The 19311-nt window shown below is 57.0% G+C and overlaps 6 protein-coding genes across 6 annotated transcripts, besides 6 other annotated features; 4 read left to right on the forward strand and 2 right to left on the reverse strand.

Annotated features, from left to right (window-relative positions):
- The first annotated feature begins 135 nt into the window (after window positions 1-135).
- Window positions 136-158: a tandem repeat.
- Window positions 159-765: 607 nt separating this feature from the next.
- Window positions 766-4019, forward strand: EKO05_0005969 (Oxoglutarate dehydrogenase (succinyl-transferring); the record flags this gene model as incomplete). The annotated part of the gene is made up of 3 exons (XM_038939796.1): window positions 766-948; window positions 1010-3054; window positions 3104-4019. The coding sequence occupies 3 exons, from the start codon at window positions 766-768 to the stop codon at window positions 4017-4019; spliced, it is 3144 nt and encodes a 1047-aa protein (XP_038798979.1).
- A 1196-nt stretch (window positions 4020-5215) lies between these two features.
- On the forward strand, window positions 5216-6424 carry EKO05_0005970 (Fructose-bisphosphatase; the record flags this gene model as incomplete). The annotated part of the gene is made up of 4 exons (XM_038939920.1): window positions 5216-5340; window positions 5391-5463; window positions 5516-6227; window positions 6282-6424. The coding sequence occupies 4 exons, from the start codon at window positions 5216-5218 to the stop codon at window positions 6422-6424; spliced, it is 1053 nt and encodes a 350-aa protein (XP_038798980.1).
- Window positions 6425-6858: 434 nt separating this feature from the next.
- Window positions 6859-6918: a tandem repeat.
- Window positions 6919-7283: 365 nt separating this feature from the next.
- Window positions 7284-7334: a tandem repeat.
- Window positions 7335-7480: 146 nt separating this feature from the next.
- EKO05_0005971 (uncharacterized protein) lies at window positions 7481-11575 on the forward strand (the record flags this gene model as incomplete). The annotated part of the gene is made up of 1 exon (XM_038945886.1): window positions 7481-11575. The coding sequence occupies one exon, from the start codon at window positions 7481-7483 to the stop codon at window positions 11573-11575; it is 4095 nt and encodes a 1364-aa protein (XP_038798981.1).
- Window positions 8741-8789: a tandem repeat.
- Window positions 11576-12412: 837 nt separating the features above from the next.
- EKO05_0005972 (Protein phosphatase PP2A regulatory subunit B) lies at window positions 12413-14723 on the forward strand (the record flags this gene model as incomplete). Its single annotated transcript, XM_038939729.1, has 2 exons — window positions 12413-14538; window positions 14588-14723. 2 exons carry the CDS (start codon window positions 12413-12415, stop codon window positions 14721-14723), a joined length of 2262 nt encoding a protein of 753 aa, XP_038798982.1.
- Window positions 13899-13924: a tandem repeat.
- Window positions 14724-15562: 839 nt separating the features above from the next.
- On the reverse strand, window positions 15563-17274 carry EKO05_0005973 (uncharacterized protein; the record flags this gene model as incomplete). Its single annotated transcript, XM_038939722.2, has 3 exons — window positions 15563-15940; window positions 15998-16848; window positions 16896-17274. 3 exons carry the CDS (start codon window positions 17272-17274, stop codon window positions 15563-15565), a joined length of 1608 nt encoding a protein of 535 aa, XP_038798983.2.
- Window positions 15612-15631: a tandem repeat.
- Window positions 17275-17643: 369 nt separating the features above from the next.
- On the reverse strand, window positions 17644-18529 carry EKO05_0005974 (uncharacterized protein; the record flags this gene model as incomplete). Its single annotated transcript, XM_059636709.1, has 2 exons — window positions 17644-17949; window positions 18062-18529. The coding sequence occupies 2 exons, from the start codon at window positions 18527-18529 to the stop codon at window positions 17644-17646; spliced, it is 774 nt and encodes a 257-aa protein (XP_059492692.1).
- Window positions 18530-19311: the final 782 nt, after the last annotated feature.

Below are 19311 nucleotides of genomic sequence, written 5' to 3' on the forward strand. Positions count from 1 at the left end.
GGGATCCTTGGAGACAACTTTATGAGAGCATGAAATGTTTGCTATGGATGCAAATGGAGGCATCGCCGCTTCTTTACTAGCCGAAATAGAAGTGAGCCATTTCGAGATCCTTGAGCGCACTGCTAGACCCTGTGCGCTTGCTTGTTTGCTTGCTTGCTGCAACACGATTCTGCCTCACATAGCATACTTGCTAATAAGAAGCACAGTGAGAGCGAAGGAGACGCAGGCAGGACTGGGTGAGAGCTTTGGTAAGCCATCAAAACCCATGTACATGTCGGAGTCTTCCGCGGATACTTTTCCGCGGTGTGCAGTCTGGCAGTGGGGATGTTTTTCTTGCGACGTCACAGGATGTACGCTTTTACATAATCCCGCTGCTATTGGCCAGCCTTTCGAGGCATCTGCAACCACACAGTGGCTGCCACAGGTGCACGTCTGACACCTCCTGCGCGTGCTCGACCAAGTATCCGAGAAACGTGGATATGGGATATGGTGCGCATCTCGCCGGCTTGGCGCCGACGGTTGGACGGTTGGAGCCGCGGCTGCTGGCGCAGGTGTTTGAGGCATTTGCTGGGTTCGTTCGTTCCTCGGTCCTCGAAAGCTGCACTGCGGCAGGTGTGTCCCAAACAACGCTATCTTCAAGGGGCTTAGCCCACCCTTCCGCGTGCGATCCGCAGCAGCAGCACTTCAGAAGCCTTCTCTTCCGTCCCCCGTCGTCCATTTGGATGCCACCCATCGAGTTCTCCCCAAATTCTCTTTTGCTTCATCATGTTGCGCACTTCGTTGCGCCAGTGCTCCCGGCAGCTCCAGAGCTGTTCGGCCAAAGCAAGGCTCTCGACAATCGCCGCCTCGCCGGCCAGGACAAATGCCATCTCGACATGTCGCCGCCCGTTGGCAGTGGCTCAGCGTCGCCAGTATGCCCTCGCCGCCGAGGACACGGACAAGGGCGTTGTATGTGGCCACGCCGCAAGCTGTGAAGTTTTCGAGCAGATGGCTGACTACGACCGCACAGGACCCCAACGATAGCTTCCTGAGCGGCAACACAGCCAACTACGTCGACGAGATGTACATGCAGTGGAAGCGCGATCCCTCGAGTGTGCACATCTCGTGGCAGGTCTACTTCCGCAACATGGAGTCTGGCGACATGCCTGTTTCGCAAGCCTTTCAACCTCCGCCGACCATCGTTCCCTCCACCAGCTCCGGAATCTCCGACATCAGGCCCGGTCTCGGCATGGGCCCTGGTGAAGGCTCCGATGTCATGAACCACCTGAAGGTCCAATTGCTGGTCCGCGCGTATCAGTCTCGCGGACACCACAAGGCACGCATCGACCCCCTCGGCATCCGCACAGAGGCCGAGCAGTTCGGCTACAGCAAACCCCGCGAGTTGGAGCTGTCTCACTACAACTTCACCGAGAAGGACTTGGACCAGGACATCGAGCTCGGCCCTGGTATTCTGCCTCGCTTCAGGACCGAGAACCGCACCAAGATGACCCTGCGCGAGATCATTCAAGCTTGCGAGCGCCTGTACTGCGGATCGTACGGTATTGAGTACATCCACATCCCAGATAGAGAGCAGTGCGACTGGCTGCGCGAGCGCATTGAAGTTCCCCAGCCATTCAAGTACTCTGTTGACGAGAAGCGCCGCATCCTGGACCGTCTGATCTGGGGCACTAACTTCGAGGCTTTCTTGGCGACAAAATACCCCAACGATAAGCGTTTTGGTCTGGAGGGTGGTGAGAGTCTGATTCCCGGTATGAAGGCTCTGATCGATCGCAGTGTCGACTACGGTGTCAAGGACATTGTCATTGGTATGCCCCATCGTGGACGACTCAACGTACTGTCCAACGTTGTAAGGAAGCCCAACGAGTCCATCTTTAGCGAATTCGCTGGCAGTGCTGAGCCCTCTGACGAGGGATCTGGCGATGTCAAGTACCACCTGGGAATGAACTTTGAGCGTCCTACTCCTTCCGGCAAGCGTGTCCAGCTGTCTCTGGTCGCCAACCCTTCTCACTTGGAGGCCGAGGACCCTGTTGTGCTTGGCAAAACCCGCGCTATCATGCACTACAACAACGATGAGAAAGAGGGCCGTACCGCCATGGGTGTTCTCCTCCACGGTGACGCCGCCTTCGCTGGGCAGGGTATCGTGTACGAGACCATGGGTTTCCACGCTCTCCCTAGCTACCACACTGGAGGAACCATTCACATCGTTGTCAACAACCAGATTGGTTTCACCACGGACCCTCGATTCTCCCGCTCGACACCTTACTGCTCTGACATCGCCAAGGCTATCGATGCGCCTGTCTTCCACGTCAACGGAGACGATGTCGAGGCCATGAACTTTGTCTGCCAGCTCGCCGCTGATTTCCGTGCCGAATTCAAGAAGGACGTCGTTATCGACATGGTTTGCTACCGTAAGCAGGGTCACAACGAGACGGACCAGCCCTTCTTCACTCAGCCTCTCATGTACAAGAAGATTTCGGTACAGGAGCCTACTCTTGACATCTACGTCAAGAAGCTCTTGGAAGAGAAGACTTTTACTAAGGAGGATGTGGATGAGCACAAGGCTTGGGTATGGGGCATGCTCGATGAAAGCTTCAACCGTAGCAAGGACTACCAGCCTACCGCCAAGGAGTGGCTGACTTCTGCGTGGAACGGCTTCAAGTCACCCAAGGAGCTCGCTACCGAGGTGCTGCCGCACTTGCCCACCGCTGTTGAGGAGTCGCAGCTGAAGCACATCGCACAAAAGATTGGCAGCTCACCTGAGGGCTTTACTGTACACAAGAACCTCAAACGTATTTTGGCTGGCCGCACGAAGACCGTCGAGGACGGTAAGAACATTGACATGGCCACCGCAGAAGCTTTGGCCTTTGGATCTCTGTGTATGGAAGGCCACCACGTCCGTGTTTCTGGTCAGGATGTCGAGCGCGGTACCTTCTCCCAGCGTCACGCCGTTCTCCACGACCAGGAGACTGAGAAGACGTACACCCCTCTGCAGGACTTGAGCGAAGACCAGGAGACCTTCACCGTCTGCAACTCCTCGCTCAGTGAATACGGAGTGTAAGTTACCTATCATTGCTCAGCTCATTCACCTGCTAATGGTCATCAGTCTTGGATTCGAGTACGGGTACTCTCTTTCTTCGCCTAACGCTCTCGTCATGTGGGAGGCCCAGTTCGGTGATTTCGCCAACACTGCCCAGGTCATTATTGACCAGTTCGTCGCCTCTGGTGAAGTCAAGTGGCTTCAGCGTTCCGGTCTTGTCATGAGCTTGCCCCACGGTTACGATGGTCAGGGACCCGAGCACTCTTCTGGACGTATGGAACGTTACCTGCAACTCGTCAACGAAGACCCTCGCATTTTCCCTGCGCCCGAGAAGCTTGAGCGCCAGCACCAAGACTGCAACATCCAGATTGCTTACTGCACAAAACCTTCCAACTACTTCCATCTGCTGCGTCGCCAGATGAACCGCCAGTTCCGCAAGCCTCTTGTACTTTTCTTCTCGAAGTCGCTGCTCCGTCATCCCATGGCCCGCTCTAACATTGAAGAGTTCACTGGCGACTCCCATTTCGAATGGATCATCAAGGATCCAGCGCATGAGTCTGGCGAGATTGGCACCAATGAAGAGATCAAGCGTGTCATTCTCTGCACAGGTCAAGTCTACACTGCCCTCGTCAACGAGCGTAAGGCCCGTGACCTCAAGGATGTCGCCATCACCCGTATCGAGCAGCTGAACCCCTTCCCCTGGGAGCAGCTGAAGGAGAACCTCGACTCTTACCCTAACGCCCAGAACATCATCTGGGCACAGGAGGAGCCGCTCAATGCTGGTGCTTGGAGCTTCACACAACCCAGGATTGAGACTCTGTTGAACCAGACCGAGCACCACAACAGGCGCCACGTCATGTACGCTGGACGTAACCCAAGTGCTTCTGTTGCTACCGGTCTCAAGGCCTCCCACAAGAAGGAGGAGAAGGACTTGCTGGAGATGGCTTTCACCGTCAAGCAGGACAAGCTGAAGGGCGAGTAGAGTAGTTCTGAGGCGAAGAAGATCTATGTGTGTTTCAATAGTTTGTTCGAGTTTGCTTGCATTGTTTTATCCCCCATTTCTGCGACGATGTTCCTTCAGAGCGTCATGAGGCTAATCGAAGGGTTGGATTGGGACTCTTCCTGTACATTTGCATAGCTATGAGTGTACGTGTAGGGATGTACAAAAAATCGAATTTCTCTGATCGTTGACTTGTATCACCCCAATTGCTGATCGCGTGAAGCATTGCCTGGGTAGCCATTGCACGGACACAGTACTCGGTGCGAGGTAGGCCGAACAGTCGACGCAGTCTAGATAAATTATCCTGCACCACGAGCCATCGTCAGGGCCTCGACTTTGCGGGATATTGGATGGGCAGAGATCCTCCGTTCCGGTATGATAGGTGAGCGTGCGGGACTAAAATCAGGCACGCGTGATGCTTCACAGGCGGTCGAGTCGTCAAGAAGTGGCCGTTGCTTGCTCCATGAGCAGGGATACACGGTGGTCTGTGGCGAACCCCAAGGATATCATCAGAGTCTTGTCTACTTGACAGATTCACACAAGTGCTGAAGGCTTCTTCAAGCTCCTGAGGAGGCTGATGTGGATGAAGTCGGACCTCGTCCATGCATCTATATCCGCGGGTCGGAAGATCCCGGGGCAGACGTCAGCTTGGAGAAGCGTGGGAAGAGCCCCGCAACCCCTCCACGCCCGGTATCCGCACTTGCATCATCGTCAAAGCTCCCACGCTGTCGCCGCAAAGCGCATCGATATCGGCGGCTCGCGCGACGACGCGGTGATTTTGGCGGAAAAGTGCCATCAATCAGCTTCCGGGCTGGCTGCGATTTCTTCCGCCACATGGGAGGCACCTGCAGACCTCCCATGGCCGAGATATCGTGGGCTTGTGACTTGCCGAGGGAGCTGTCCAGAGCTGTCCAGCCAATGCGCCTACCAAAACAAATACCGGAGCGTCTCCGCATGCCCGCCGACTCTACCCACTTGGACCCAGACATCTGACTTCATAACAATCACTGGCGCCCTCCCCACGCGTCGATGATTGTGGACTCGGTTTGACTTTTTCCCCCTCGACCCTCGTCCTTTCTGCCTCTACCTCGATACTACCCGATACCCGTTTTTGCCAAACAAGCCTTTCACAGCACTTAGTTTCACGACAGCAACAGACCAACAGAACCGTGGACAACATGGCGACCAACGGAAATGGGCAGCAGCAGAACAAGCAGGAGGCGATCAACACCGACATCATCACCCTCACACGATTCCTTACAGAAGAGCAATCAAAACACAAGGAGGCTACCGGCGACTTCACGTGAGTTGTAACGTACGTCGGCTGAAGATGGGAGTTGACCGAAGCATTAGGCTTCTTTGCCATGCTCTCCAGTTTGCGTTCAAGAGCATTGCGTACTACATCCGGAGAGCCACGTTGGTCAACGTATGTACTACTACTGAGGCCACTGAGATGGGATGGGAGCTGACATTGGTAGCTCACTGGTTTGGCCGGTCAATCCAACGCCACGGGTGACGACCAGAAGAAGCTTGATATCATTGGCGATGAACTCTTCATCTCCGCCATGCGCTCGTGCGGTCGCGTGCGCCTCCTAGTGTCGGAGGAGCAGGAAGAACTGATCATGTTCGACGAGTTCCCTGAAGCTCGTTACGCGGTAGCCTGCGACCCAATCGACGGCTCCTCCAACCTCGACGCTGGCGTATCCGTCGGCACCATCTTCGCGGTATACAAGCTAGCGGAAGGTGCCAAGGGTACCAAGGAAGATGTCCTGAAGCCCGGCACGGAGATGGTCGCTTCAGGATTCACCATGTACGGTGCCTCGACACAGTTGGTCATTACGATGAAGGGCGGCAACGTCAACGGCTTCACGCTCGACAACGCGTTCGGAGAGTTTATCCTCACACACCCGGACATGCAGGTCCCCAAGCAGCGCGCGATCTACTCGGTCAACGAGGGTAACTCGCTGTACTGGGAGGAGCCGGTCAAAGAATACGTCAACAGCCTGAAGTACCCCAGCGAGGAGGGCGGCAAGCCGTACAGTGCGCGATACATTGGATCCATGGTGGCTGACGCGTATCGAACGCTGTTGTACGGCGGCATCTTCGCGTACCCCGCGGACAAGAAGAGCGCCAAGGGCAAGCTGCGCATCTTGTACGAGTGCGCGCCCATGGCCATGGTGTTCGAGAACGGTAAGAGAAGCACGTAGGCAGCCCTGTTGGAGCATCTACTGACACGACGTGCAGCTGGCGGTAAGGCGGTCAACAGCAAGATGGACCGCATGCTGGAGGTGGTGCCCGAGAGCATCCACGATCGATCAGGCATCTTCATGGGCTCGGAACAAGAGGTGCAGAAGGTCATCGACATGCACAAGAAGTACCAGAAGTAGGCGCGTGCTGTGCTGCGCTGCGCGGGTTTGGATGTTTCAGCGGGTTGGTTTGGGGGGAAAAGCATTGGGCCGGCAACATGGCTAGTACGCTACGAGCTACGAACGAAGACACGATGACTTTCTTCTCCTTTTGCTCGGCACATGGTTGATGATTGCCGTGTGTGGTGCACTCGTGCGCGTGGTACGCTCTCGCGCAATCCTTGGCGCGTCTTGAAACGCATCTTCTGCATTTCCAGTGCTGCTGCCACCTGGGCCACCGACGGATGTGGAGCAGGCAGGGCGTGCAGGAGCATCGTTGTGAGCATGCATGCATGTAGGTGATGTGGATGTGAATTCGAGGTGCAGGAGAGATGCCGTGCTATATTTAGCGTGCCTCTGGGGGTTGCCCAAGGTCGCTAGGAGGAAGGCTCGATCGAGTGTCTGTCTACGTCTGTGTTCACGTTCACGTTCATGTTCACGTGCATGTTCACGTGCATGTCCACGTTCACGTTCACCGTGCATCTTGTTCGGGCCATGGGTGCAGACTGAAGAGAGAGGCAAGACGCGTCGACGTCGATGAGAGCGAGCCTCCGTGCAACCTTTGCAGACAAGCATGATCCCACCTGGAAGTCTACATAGCCGCCCGGGCAGGTCGCTAGTGCCAGCTGCAGCTCTGATTCGCTGGTAGGCCATTCAAGCTTCACACTAGGCCTGCCAACCCTCACCCTCCACGCCTGGATCGTCTCTCGTGCTGGTCAAGGGAGCGAATAGGACAGGCAGCGGGCACCCTGCCCATCACCCTGCGGCCTCGCCTTCCTCCCGACGGCCACAGCATGCCCAGCCTTGCAGGGGTCGCGCCGTTTCCTGTGCATGCTTGTGCGAGGGGAGGGAGGGGAGGAGAGGAGAGGAGAGGAGAGGTGAGGTGAGGTGACAAGCACGGCTCTGCAAGCCCCCGACACGGTCAAGGAACGGCGTCGGCGCACCGTATAGGTAGGATTCGTCGTGCCGTACACTGCAGCCGCTGGAGAGGCTTCGGGCGCATTCAGGCCCGCTTCTGGTGCACACACGGCGTGCAGCATGTCTTTCCACGACTACAGCCACATCTCCGCGCCGCCTCCTCCACCGCCTGCGAACGCGCCTCGACACGGACAAGCCCTCTCTGCGGGCCGCGCTGCTACCGTGCGACCGGGCATTGTCACCCAAGCCGCTGCTTCTGCGCAGCTCCATGGCCCTCTGCACACTCCGGCGAGCGCGACCTCCTTGAGCCCCTTCTCCCCCTTTGCCAACAACACGCCCTCGCCGTATGCACCCTCGCCGGCCGCCAGCTCGCCAATGGCTGCCCCGTACAATCCGCAGCAGTGGAGAGGCAGCGGGCGACCAGGTGTGCAGTATGCGCCTCCGACCCAGATGACCATCAGCCCGCCGCGCCCACAGGACCTGTCGGGACACGAGGAAGCCATGCCCTCTCCACCGCCGCCCTACACCCCCGCCCACGCCCAGAACCAGAACATCTCGCAGGCCCTGAATCTGTCGCCCGCCCACGCCCAGAACCAGAACATCTCGCAGGCCCTGAACCTGTCACCCGCCCACGCCCACGCCCACGCCTTCGCCCAGAGCCACCCACCCCCACCACCCCTACCGCAGTCCACCACGCCCTCCTCCTCGCGCACACCTCGGAGCTTCCAAGGCCGCCCGGCCTCCATAGCCATACCGTCCAGCTCGGCTCCCATGGCGACTGCAAACCCTCACTTTGCGCCGCCTCCTGTCGCTGGGAGAGAGCGATCCTCGTCCCGTGGCCTGTCCAACAAGTTCAGCTTCTCCAACTTCCGCAGCAGGAACAACGACCACAGCCCTGCGCCCAATGCTATCGAGTCGCTGCACATGAGCACCAACGACGCGCTCCAGCGAGGTGATCCAGGCCCAGTCTCGCAGCGCAACTTTGCTCCGTACACGCCCAGTCCTGTAGACCGACGGTGGATTCCAGATACGCAGTCACCCATCAGACCACCAAACTCTCGGAGAGCTGCTTCAGCCGGCCTCCTTGGTCATGGCACCGAAACCCGCACACCTATCGACGAGACGCCGCCCAATCTTCAGTCAAGTTGGGGGCCAGGCATGCCCCTACCCCCTCCACCACCTGGCCCTCCACCACCTGGCCCTCCACCACCTGGCCCTCCACCACCTGGCCCTCCACCGAGTAGCTCGAGGTCACAAAGCGTGGGGCCCGGTCATGATTCGGACCGCACACCAGGATATCCTTCGGCTCCCCCGACGCGCAGACCAGGGCAAACTACCCTCGGGCCTATCCCACCAACGCCTATGGGGTGGGAGGACGAGCCAGCTCCAGCTCCAGCTCCAGCTCCAGCTCCAGCTCCAGCTCCAGCTCGGTCGTTAGCATCAAATGGCCTGCACATCGACACAAGTCCGCAGACCTGTCGCCACCACGACCGTATCGTGCCACCTCTAGAAACGGAGAATGAGTCGACCATCTCGGGACCTTCCATGACCTCACATTCAGGATCGACCAGTACGCTACCAAGAGCTCCCAGGCGCGAGGGCAGTGCTCGAGGGAGCATCCGGGAACGCAGGGAAGAAAGTCGTGCTGCACGTGAGCGGCGCGCCGAACCTAGCAACAATCCCTGGGCGCAAGACCTAGAGCCGTCCTCGGCGAAGCCTGCGAATTTGGACCTGGCTTCACCTGAAGGCGGCCTATCACGACGTGGTGCCATCACAAGAGGTACTCCTCGCAGCGGCGGAGCGTTGAAATCACCAAGAAGCGCGCATCTGTATGATGATCCAGGGTCTGCCAACTCCACACCACGAATCAACACGCACCCGCGAGCTGTCTCTGGCGCTGCCCCTACACCGCCTTTCTCGCCAGGTACGGAACGCCTTCCTCACAAAGTCCCGGCAGCCTTTCCCGCCAAAGCCCTCCCCACACCTCCGCCACATTCTGCTGAGGATGAGAGAGGTCTGACAACACCATCAGGGGTCGCGAATCGTTCGGTCTCGCAAACGTCGTTGCACTCTGTCTCAACACCACACGATCCATCGCTTCGCACACCGAAACCGACAGACCGCGATACCTTTGCTCAGGCGTCGATCGAGCGGCATCGAGCCTTTGTCGAGAAAGAGATACAAGCCGAAAATGATGAGGAAAGATTGGAACTCTTTGCTGAGTTTATAGTCGCTGAATCGAGGTTTCGGCGAGATCGGTATTCCGGCGCTTTTGACGCCATGGCAGGCGAAGTCATGGACCTGACCAGAGACCTGTGGCGTTCGAACAAGGCGTCTGGACGAAGAGCCATCACCCCAAGCAACCAAGTCACTCCTTCCCTACCAAGAAGCAAGCGCTCTGGATCAATGTCAGCCGAATCTCCAGATACAAGGCCTTCTGACTCGGTTCCCACAACAGCTGCAAGCCCGGCGTCTTCCCGTGGGCAGTTTACTCCACAAACCGAGCCTGCGTCACCTTCCAGCGCATCGAGCCAGAGGGCGCGTGATGCTTCTTGGAGCAACAACTACCATCCTTCGCTATCGCCCATCCCAAGCATGGCTATGAGCACGGTCCCAGACGAGGAAGATTCAAGAGGACGTTCTGCAAGCCGCTGGTGGGAGAGCGACGACGGATCGCAGGGTGTTGGTGGCAGGAGACTAGAGAGAAGCAAACGCGAATCCAAGTACATGGGTCTAGTGATGGAGACGCAAGAAAGCTTCCACCAGGATGGCCGGGAGCAGCCTACCCCGAAATACCGTGCAAGTTCAAGTACCAGGCCAGCCTACGGAGCAGACGAGTACCCACCTGAGAAGGTCGGTTCCCATGACGGCAAAGGAAAGCAGCCGGCATCATGTGATTACTTCCCACCTCCAACCCCACCAGCAGTCGATCCACATAAGCTTGATGTGTCCAGGCTCGTCACGTTGCCGCCTCCTTACCCACGGCATCATCCCGCTGTCAATAACAACCACCCCGAACTAGCCTCCATACGCAGCAGCCTGCGAACACTGTCAGATCTTGGGGATGTGAAGACGACCAAAGCTAGCTTTGAAGCGAAGACAGAAGCACGAAAAGAGTCGGAGAGTGCCTCGCTGAACGACCGACGAGCGCAGTTACGGTACAATATTCAAGAGAATCTGCGAAACGGTCAAATGAGCTTTCAAGATGCAGCGAAAGCTGACGCAGAGTTCGAAGCCCGTGAGCATCAGCGTGCCCAGGAAGTTGTTCAGAATATCTTCGACATGTTCCAGGCCGAAGTTGCGAACACCCTCCACGCTATGTTCTGTGAGCGCGTCACAAAGGTGACAGCATCGATCGAACACCTGAATGGACGCTTGTCCAGCGAGGCGCAGGAGCTGAACCCAAACCAGACGCAGGAGGAAGGCGACGAGAAGCCGGAACTCCTGGAGATGCTTACGTTGCTGAAATGGCTGTTCGAGCTTCGGGAGCAACTCCACAAGGAGCTGTTCGAGCTCGAGAACGAGCGCAACGACCTGTATCGAGACATCATCGTTCTGCCCTACGTTCAGACAAAGAATGACCAGAAGGTGAAAGAAGCTAACGATTTCTTCCGCCGCGATGCCCAAGATCGAAAGGTGACGTATGAGAAGGAAATCCTCAAGCGCTACGAAGAGTTCCTGGAAGTGATCGAGCGTAACGTTACCCGGGGTGTCGAGACGCAACTTTCGGCCTTCTGGGACATCGCGCCCGGTCTCCTGGCCATTGTACAGAAAGTGCCGCACCGACTCGACGGTTTTGGAATCTTGATCCCAGCACAGGAGTACAGCGAAACCCCAGCGTACCACGATTTCCCGCTGCAGTACCTCTACACACTGCTTGCGCATGCAGGTCGCTCAGCGCATCAGTTCATTGAATCCCAGATCAACCTCCTGTGCCTGTTGCACGAAGTCAAAACAGCAGTGATGACCGCCGGCTCGCGCCTTCTCGAGACGCAGAGGCTGCTGGAAGGCGAGGATCTAGCAGGTGTTGGGCACGAGATGAAAGCCATCAGAGCAGACGAAGAACGACGTCTGACCGATGACCTGAAAGAAAAGGTCGGTCTTGTAGAGAGCCAGTGGAATGAAGCTCTCGGCCAGGGCTTGAAGGACTGCAAGGCTAAAGTAGAGGGATTTCTTACTGAGCAAGGAGGTTGGGACGATGGTTTGAGCGAGTAGAGTGTCGGGCTACCAGCACATTCGTTTGATTTCTTCTTCGCATACACGCACAGATACCCATCTTTAGCTATCGTTTATACAAATCGTTCGCCGCGTTGGCATGACTATTGGCATGACTATTGGCGTTATTAAACGCGTCTGACAGGTCGCCAGTGGCAGGGACCGCGGTTTCGCAAGGGCTAGTACGCCTCTGTGTGCTTTTCGAAACAGTAGCAAACAATGCACAGTGCTACACTGTCTTTCACGCGCAGCTTCCCATCATTCGTTGTCAATGCAAATTTGCTCCTTTCAACTGCCATTCGTTCGGGTGCAGGAAGGCTCGTTCGTTCACCGCCTACCCCCAATGCAGCTAGGCACCGGCCGCGCACTGGCCGGCGCCCTCACAGAAAATATCCCACTTGAAAGTACGCTGTGCCTTCCAACCTCTCACCGTTTCCACCCACCACACTCACAGCTCTCCAAAGTCCCGGTCCATTCACGCGGATCGTCACATAACAGAAAAGATACAAAAAAATCCAGAAAACCACAAAAAAATCTTGTGCGACGCACTCCGCCCGTTTCGTCAACCCCTCCACCGTCGTCGAGCGATCTTCCCTTTCACGACCGCACGTCGCAAGTAAAAGGAGAGCAGCGCATTCGCCCGTCCGCTCACTAGGTCACCTTCACGACCTTGCCATCCTACTCACCTTCTCGTCGCAAGTTGTTTGAACACGCAGGTGAGTCGAACTTTTTTTTTTTCCCCTCTTGGTGAAGCGAGCGCACCTGCACATGCGCACCCTGCGCCTTCCCGCAAAATTCTAGCCACACCGCCACTAACACCCGACGCAGATACACACAATGTCTGAAGTCGCCAACTCCACCTCCCCCGTCCAGGACGGTGCCGCCAACGCCAACGGCGCCGAGGTCAACACCCAGGTCCCCGCCGCCCAGGGCGAGGCCCCCACGCCTACCGCCCAGCAGGCTCACCAGAACTCCGCCTCCCTCTATGTTGGTGAGCTCGACCCCTCGGTCACCGAGGCCATGCTCTTCGAGCTGTTCTCCTCCATCGGCCAGGTCGCCTCGATCCGTGTCTGCCGTGACGCCGTCACTCGTCGCTCGCTCGGCTACGCCTATGTTAACTACAACAGCTCTGAGGATGGCGAGAAGGCCCTCGAAGAGCTGAACTACACCGTTATCAAAGGCAAGCCTTGCCGTATCATGTGGTCCCAGCGCGACCCCGCTCTGCGCAAGACTGGCCAGGGCAACGTCTTCATCAAGAACCTTGACCACGCCATCGACAACAAGGCTCTTCACGACACCTTTGCCGCTTTCGGTAACATCCTGTCCTGCAAGGTCGCTCAGGACGAGATGGGCAACTCCAAGGGCTACGGATTCGTTCACTACGAGACCGCCGAGGCTGCCAACAACGCTATCAAGCACGTTAACGGCATGCTTCTGAACGAGAAGAAGGTCTTTGTTGGTCACCACATCCCCAAGAAGGAGCGCATGAGCAAGTTTGAGGAGATGAAGGCCAACTTCACCAACATCTACGTCAAGAACATTGACCTTGATGTTACCGACGACGAGTTCCGTGAGCTCTTCGAGAAGCACGGAGATATCACCTCCGCGTCCATCGCAAGGGACGACCAGGGCAAGAGCCGTGGCTTCGGTTTCGTCAACTACATCAAGCACGAGGCCGCCTCCGCTGCCGTCGATGCGTTGAACGACACCGACTTCAAGGGTCAGAAGCTGTACGTCGGCCGCGCCCAGAAGAAGCACGAGCGCGAGGAGGAGCTCCGCAAGCAGTACGAGGCTGCCCGTCTTGAGAAGCAGTCCAAGTACCAGGGTGTCAACCTCTACATCAAGAACCTCGGCGACGAGGTCGATGATGAGAAGCTCCGTGAGATGTTCACTCCCTTCGGAACCATCACTTCCGCTAAGGTCATGCGCGATGCCGTCCCTGCTGAGGGCGCCAAGGCTGACTCTGACTCTGAGGAGAAGAGGTCTGAGACCGAGGAGAAGACCGAGGAGAAGACCGAAGAGAAGGCCGAAGAGAAGAAGGAGGAGGAGACTGAGGAGAAGAAGGACGACTCATCTGACGAGAAGAAGGATGACTCTACCAAGGCCGGCGACAAGGTCACCATCAAGGGCGAGAAGAAGATTCTCGGCAAGAGCAAGGGCTTCGGTTTCGTTTGCTTCAGCAACCCCGACGAGGCCACCAAGGCCGTCACCGACATGAACCAGCGTATGTTCGATGGCAAGCCCCTCTACGTCGCTCTTGCCCAGCGCAAGGATGTCCGCAAGAACCAGCTCGAGGCCACCATCCAGGCCCGCAACCAGCTCCGCATGCAGCAGCAACAGCAGCAGCAGTTTGGTGGCATGCCCCAAATGTTCGTCGCTCCTGGCCAGCCCATGATGTTCCCTCCTGGCGGCCGTGGCCAGATGCCCTTCCCCGCCGGTATGCCCGGACAGCAGGGCGGTCGCGGTGGCTTCCCTGGCGGTCTGCCTCAGCAGGGTGGCCGTGGCGGCCCCAACGCCCAGCAGATGCCTCCCATGTACATGCCTCCCGGTATGGCTCCCGGTGGCTTCCCCGCTCCTTACATGACTCCTCAGTACATGCAGCTGGCTGCTCAGGCCCAGCAGGCTATGGGTGGTCGCGGCGGTCGCGGCGCTGGCCCATTGCCTGGCATGCCTGGTATGCCTCAGGGCCAGATGGCTCCCGCCATGCGCGGTGGTCAGGGCTTCCCTCAGCAGGGTGGCCGCGGCGGTCCTAACGGCCGTCCCGGTCAGGGCCCCCAGGCTGGCTTCCCTCAGGGTCGCCCTGCCGGAATCGACATGAACGTTCTCAATGCCGCTCCCCCTGGTCAGCAGAAGCAGATGCTCGGTGAGGCGCTCTACCCCAAGATCCACGAGATGCAGCCCGAGTTGGCCGGCAAGATCACTGGTATGCTCCTTGAGATGGACAACAGCGAGCTCATCAACCTGTAAGTCACCATGCACCCCAGAATCCAACTGGTTACTTACATTTCGCAGCACTTCCGACGAGTCCGCTCTTCGCGCCAAGGTCGACGAAGCCATGAGCGTCTACGACGAATATGTCAAGAACAAGGACGGTGAGGGCGAGAAGGAGGCCCCCAAGGAGGAGACCAAGGAAGAGACCAAGGCTTAAATTCTTCTAGTTGCTACCGAGTAGGACTCGCTCTCTATCACTCTTGATCGACAGCGACCTGCGATGGTTTCGACGATTTCTCAATGGCGAACGGCGCACGGTTCATGACTCTTCTTACGATGGCGGATGGCTTCACGAATGCACTCAAAAGTTCTGACGATTTCCGACGCGGTCCCTCCTTTCCTCGACACCGACCCCTTAGCTGGATGTCGGGTGTCACCCAATCTCGATCTACTGAGTTGGGTTTTCAACGGTTCCTTAATTTGTTTTGTATCATAGATGGACGAGTCTGCGACGACAGCGACACGATATGGGTGGATTGACGGTTTTCCCAGTATGATACCTCACAGCAGCTGTTACACACCTGGCTGGCTTACGTTTGATCCCGATTGTTTACCGAGAGGGTAATGATGGTAGATGCATGGCGGAGGGTGCATGATGTGGACAATGGACACGACAAGACGTAGATGTTACGGATATAGTCGATAGCCCAACAGATCTTTGAAGAACAGGCTGAGTTTTGCCTTGTGATGGTATGTGGATTTGGCTGTGCAAGTTTTCTGATGTCAAATGGATTATTCGTCTTTTTTTCCTTTTTTTCCCCCCCCCTCAATGCACTTACTGTTCGGGCATGACAGAGGGCACGATCATTGTGGCTGGTAGTAGAGAGGCCGAGTGAACTTCTGGACGGGGAAATGCAAAAGAATTGGATATGCTGGTTCCCATCTATCCGTAACGCCGCGCTAATGTACGCACGATATGATGTATACGTAGGCAAGTATGAGAGTGAGCCGCTCCATCAACACCAACCTCGATGGATGAATGAATGCTGATGGAATCTAGCTCTCCTTTCGCCCATGGCCAACCTCCGTCTTCCCCGCCTTGGGCTCATCATCATCAACATCATCTTTTTCCTTCTTCCCCTCCTTCTGCTTCCGATCTTTACGCAGCGCCTCGGCGACCTTCTCGTCCTTTTCCTCCTTCATCTCGTCCCACTCGACGTCGTACTCGTTGGCAATGGCTTTTATTTCCTTGCGCAGGGCGTTGCCGTCCTCGATCAGGACTTCCCATTTCCGCAGGTCGAAGTTGTGCTGCGTGTAGAGCTTTGACTGGCGGCGCGAGATGGTGAAGTTCATGGCGGAGCGGTAGCTGACTTCGCGGTTGTGGTAGAGGAACCAGACGTAGCCGCCGATTAGGGTGGAGAGGCCGACGAGGTACTGGGGAGCGTGTTAGTCGAGCGTGTGTGTAGGTAGGTGGTAAGGGGGTGTACGTACGGTGACGGGCTCCATGACGTCCCAGCCGAGCTCGGTTTGGAATGTGAGGTAGTAGACTACTCCCCACCATCCCACAATACCGGCGAAGCCTGCTGTGGCTACTTGCTGCGCGGCCTTGTGCGCAAGCTTGTCGCAGCGCTCCTTGATGTCTGCCATCTCGCTGATCTGCCTGCTGGTCTTCCTCAAGCGCATGCGCAGGTAGTATGTTCGGTCGTTGAACGAGGGAACGCCAACGCGAATTTCCTCGGGCGCGCCCTCGATTTCTATGGCGAACTCCTGACCGCGCGCTGCGTCGCGGATGAAGTCGCCAATCTCAGTGCTGCTGGACCAGCGCACGAACTTGCGGCTGGAGATCTTGTCGCTGGGAGCGTCTTTGCCCAGGCCTGAGTACGACTCCACTCCGCCTTTGCCGTGGCCACCGCGTAGCTCAACAGCTTCGTCAGGCGTCTTGCGGTTCATCGCTGCGCCAGCTTCTTCGTTCTGAGACTTGATCTTGCCCGTCTTCACCGTCTTGCCGTCTATGCGGTGCTCGTCTACTTGCTCAAAGTCCTCGTCGCCCTCGGCAGGCTCGCTGTCACTGCTGACAATGGTTTCGCTGGTCTGGGAGACTTGCAGATCATCTTGCATACTGTCTTCGGCTTTGAAGTGGACGCCGGGGATGCGCTCCTTGCCATCCTTGTCCTTGATTGTAGGCAGCTCGGCCTGGATCAGGCGTTCGAGGTAGGATATGGGCTGTTGCGGGTGGACGAGCAGGGCAAGGGGCTCGATGTCTTTGCGGTCCGAATTTGTGTCTCTAGTGGTCAGGGGAAGGATGATCTTAAGCATGCGTGAGGGCGTGGTCAGCAGTTTGCCTGCACCTGTCAGCTGTGCGTGTGCAGGACATGCGTCGAGCACGTACCCTTTGTCATGGCTCCAGCGCTGCGTTGTCGCGCCACGGGTGGCCTGTCGCTGCCTTCTCTGTGCCATGGCGTGCGTATTTGCTTGCCCTTGTCTTCCCGCAGCTTCCTCGCAAAGTCGTCCTTCTCTTCTTGCGTGATGTTGTTGTTCAGCTCGGATGCAGGCCGCGCATTCGAGTCCTCATAGCTGCCGCTGTTCTTACTGGGGAGCTCGAGGCCCAGGCGCGCCGTGACCGCAAAGCTCCTCGGCTGCAAGGGCCGCGCTGCTGCTCCCTTGAGCAGTGATGATCTCACAGAAAGGCTCGAGAGGAGAGGTGTGTGGAGTGTGCGTGGTGCAGTTGAGATGCGGGCGAACGCTAGAGACGATAAGCGGTGCTTCATTGCTGTGACGGGGAGCAATGCAATGCCGTGAAGCCGCAGGAGTCGGGTCAGACGGCTAGCAGCTTCCAGACGCGAAAGGTGAAGCTCGAGACAATTGCCAGTAAACAGGGGAGCCACACGCGACGAGCAAGGAACAGTGCATGCAGCGACGTCATCGTGATCCGCCGTTATGGGGCTTGATCGACGCCACATCCGTGTCTAGACTTCACCGGCTTCAGTATAGCGAAAAACATTGACTTCACCAAGACGCGATTCGATTGGCAGACGAGGACATACTCAAAAGCATCTTCGTGCAAGAAGAGGGAAACTGCCACTTGTGCTGCTCTACTCCGTCACCCTCACTAGGGCCGAACTAGCAAGCTTACCCGTCTAACACCCACTCGTCTTGATCCCACTCGTAGCACACGTCTTCCCATCAGGCCCACTTAGCGTCTTCGTCGGTTCACCACTCGTCACACCCTTGTACAGATCACAGAACTTTGTATCAATAAGACACGAGTTCGTGATGGTCGTTGAGTCGCCCTCGTTGCCATTCACGCCCGCGACCAGCTTGCCAGACACGACCTTGATGTTGGTAAAGGTGGACTTGCGTGCGTACTGCTTGGAGCAGTTGCCGCAGCTGCGATAGAGTTTGCCAATGTTTTCTGCATAGAAGTTCTTCACCGCGACGGTGCCCTGCTTCCGTCAGTCCTCACATTGGCGACGTAGGGGTGATGATATCAAGCGGGACTGTCGTAAGAAGATAGATGGCTTTGGATAAGAAGGAGAAACGGAAGGAAATGCTTACACCACCGTTGTGCTGGAGCACCTTGTCACTCGCCCCCTTCGCCCCTCCACCATTGACATAGGAAGTACCACTCGTTTGCTTGAACGTCGCAGCATCCTCACACACATCTACCCACCAAATGTTGTTGAGCGTACACGTGCCGAGACAGTGTACACCCTCGCCGTTGTTGGGTCCGATGAGGGCGTTGGAGAGAGTGGCTCCGTCTTGGAGAATGAACACTGCGTCCTTGTCGCCCCCCTCGGTCTGGCCCTCGCACGTGTTCGTGCTGCGGTCCCATTGCTTCATCCCACCATCGAACGTGGCTTTGGCGGCAATGGTCTTGGCAGCAGCAAGAGCAGAGGTTCCTGAGCTCTTGGGGAAGGTCGTTTGGAGGGCAGTGTTGGTGGCTGCGCGCACGACGTTGTCGTTGTGCGGGTGCGCGGCTGCGAGGCCGGCTACAGCCGCGAGGACGAGGACTGAGGGGTGCATGATGAAGTAATGATACCAAGACACAGGCTGCAGTGATGAAGACGCGTTGTACGGTAGGGCTGATCTGATCTGACTGGTGAGAGAACAATTGTAATCGAACACTCATTCCCTTCTTATACGTCGACCAGACACGCCTGCCGTAACCACCTTTCCCCTCCGGCACCGAGCACGACAAGCAACTCACCAGCGCAATCTCTAGATATTTCGCCGTCTGAAGCCATGACGTCTATGCCCTTGCGTTCGTAGAGCTCAACGCTGCTCCTCGCCAACCTTGGACACACACTCTGTCAGTCATCTCCAGAGCTAGCGCATCTTCAGGCTGCCAAGCCCGCCCCTTCATATACCTCTCGACAAGCCTTGATTACCCCAGATCGTTCAAAGCGTGCGATTCGGGGATATTGTTGGTGTTGTGAAGAGGCGGGACGAGCCATTGGCGGAGAAATGCAAAGAGGGGTTCGAACTCACACACTGCCAAGGAGAATAGATGAACTCCGCCGTGCAAGGCTCCATGGCAAAGCTTCGTGTGCTTGAGTGTTTGGGTCGGTTGTCCGCGTGCTGTCAATGTTTGGGAAGCAGCTAGTTCCTGTCAGTTCAGCTCGCGTTGATTGCAGTAATGGAGAGATTTTGCACATGGAGAAGCGATTGACCTGTCCACTGCCACCAACATCAAGCTCGATACTTAGCATTGAGACAAGAGAATGCGCAGGTTAGCTCTATTGTCTGCTCGCAAATGTGCAGTATAGTCTGGCAAAGTCCTACTGATAGTCCACGCGAAGCTCGAT

This window comes from Ascochyta rabiei, chromosome 9 (genome assembly GCF_004011695.2).
Source record: "Ascochyta rabiei chromosome 9, complete sequence".
In the NCBI taxonomy this organism is placed as follows: domain Eukaryota; kingdom Fungi; phylum Ascomycota; class Dothideomycetes; order Pleosporales; family Didymellaceae; genus Ascochyta; species Ascochyta rabiei.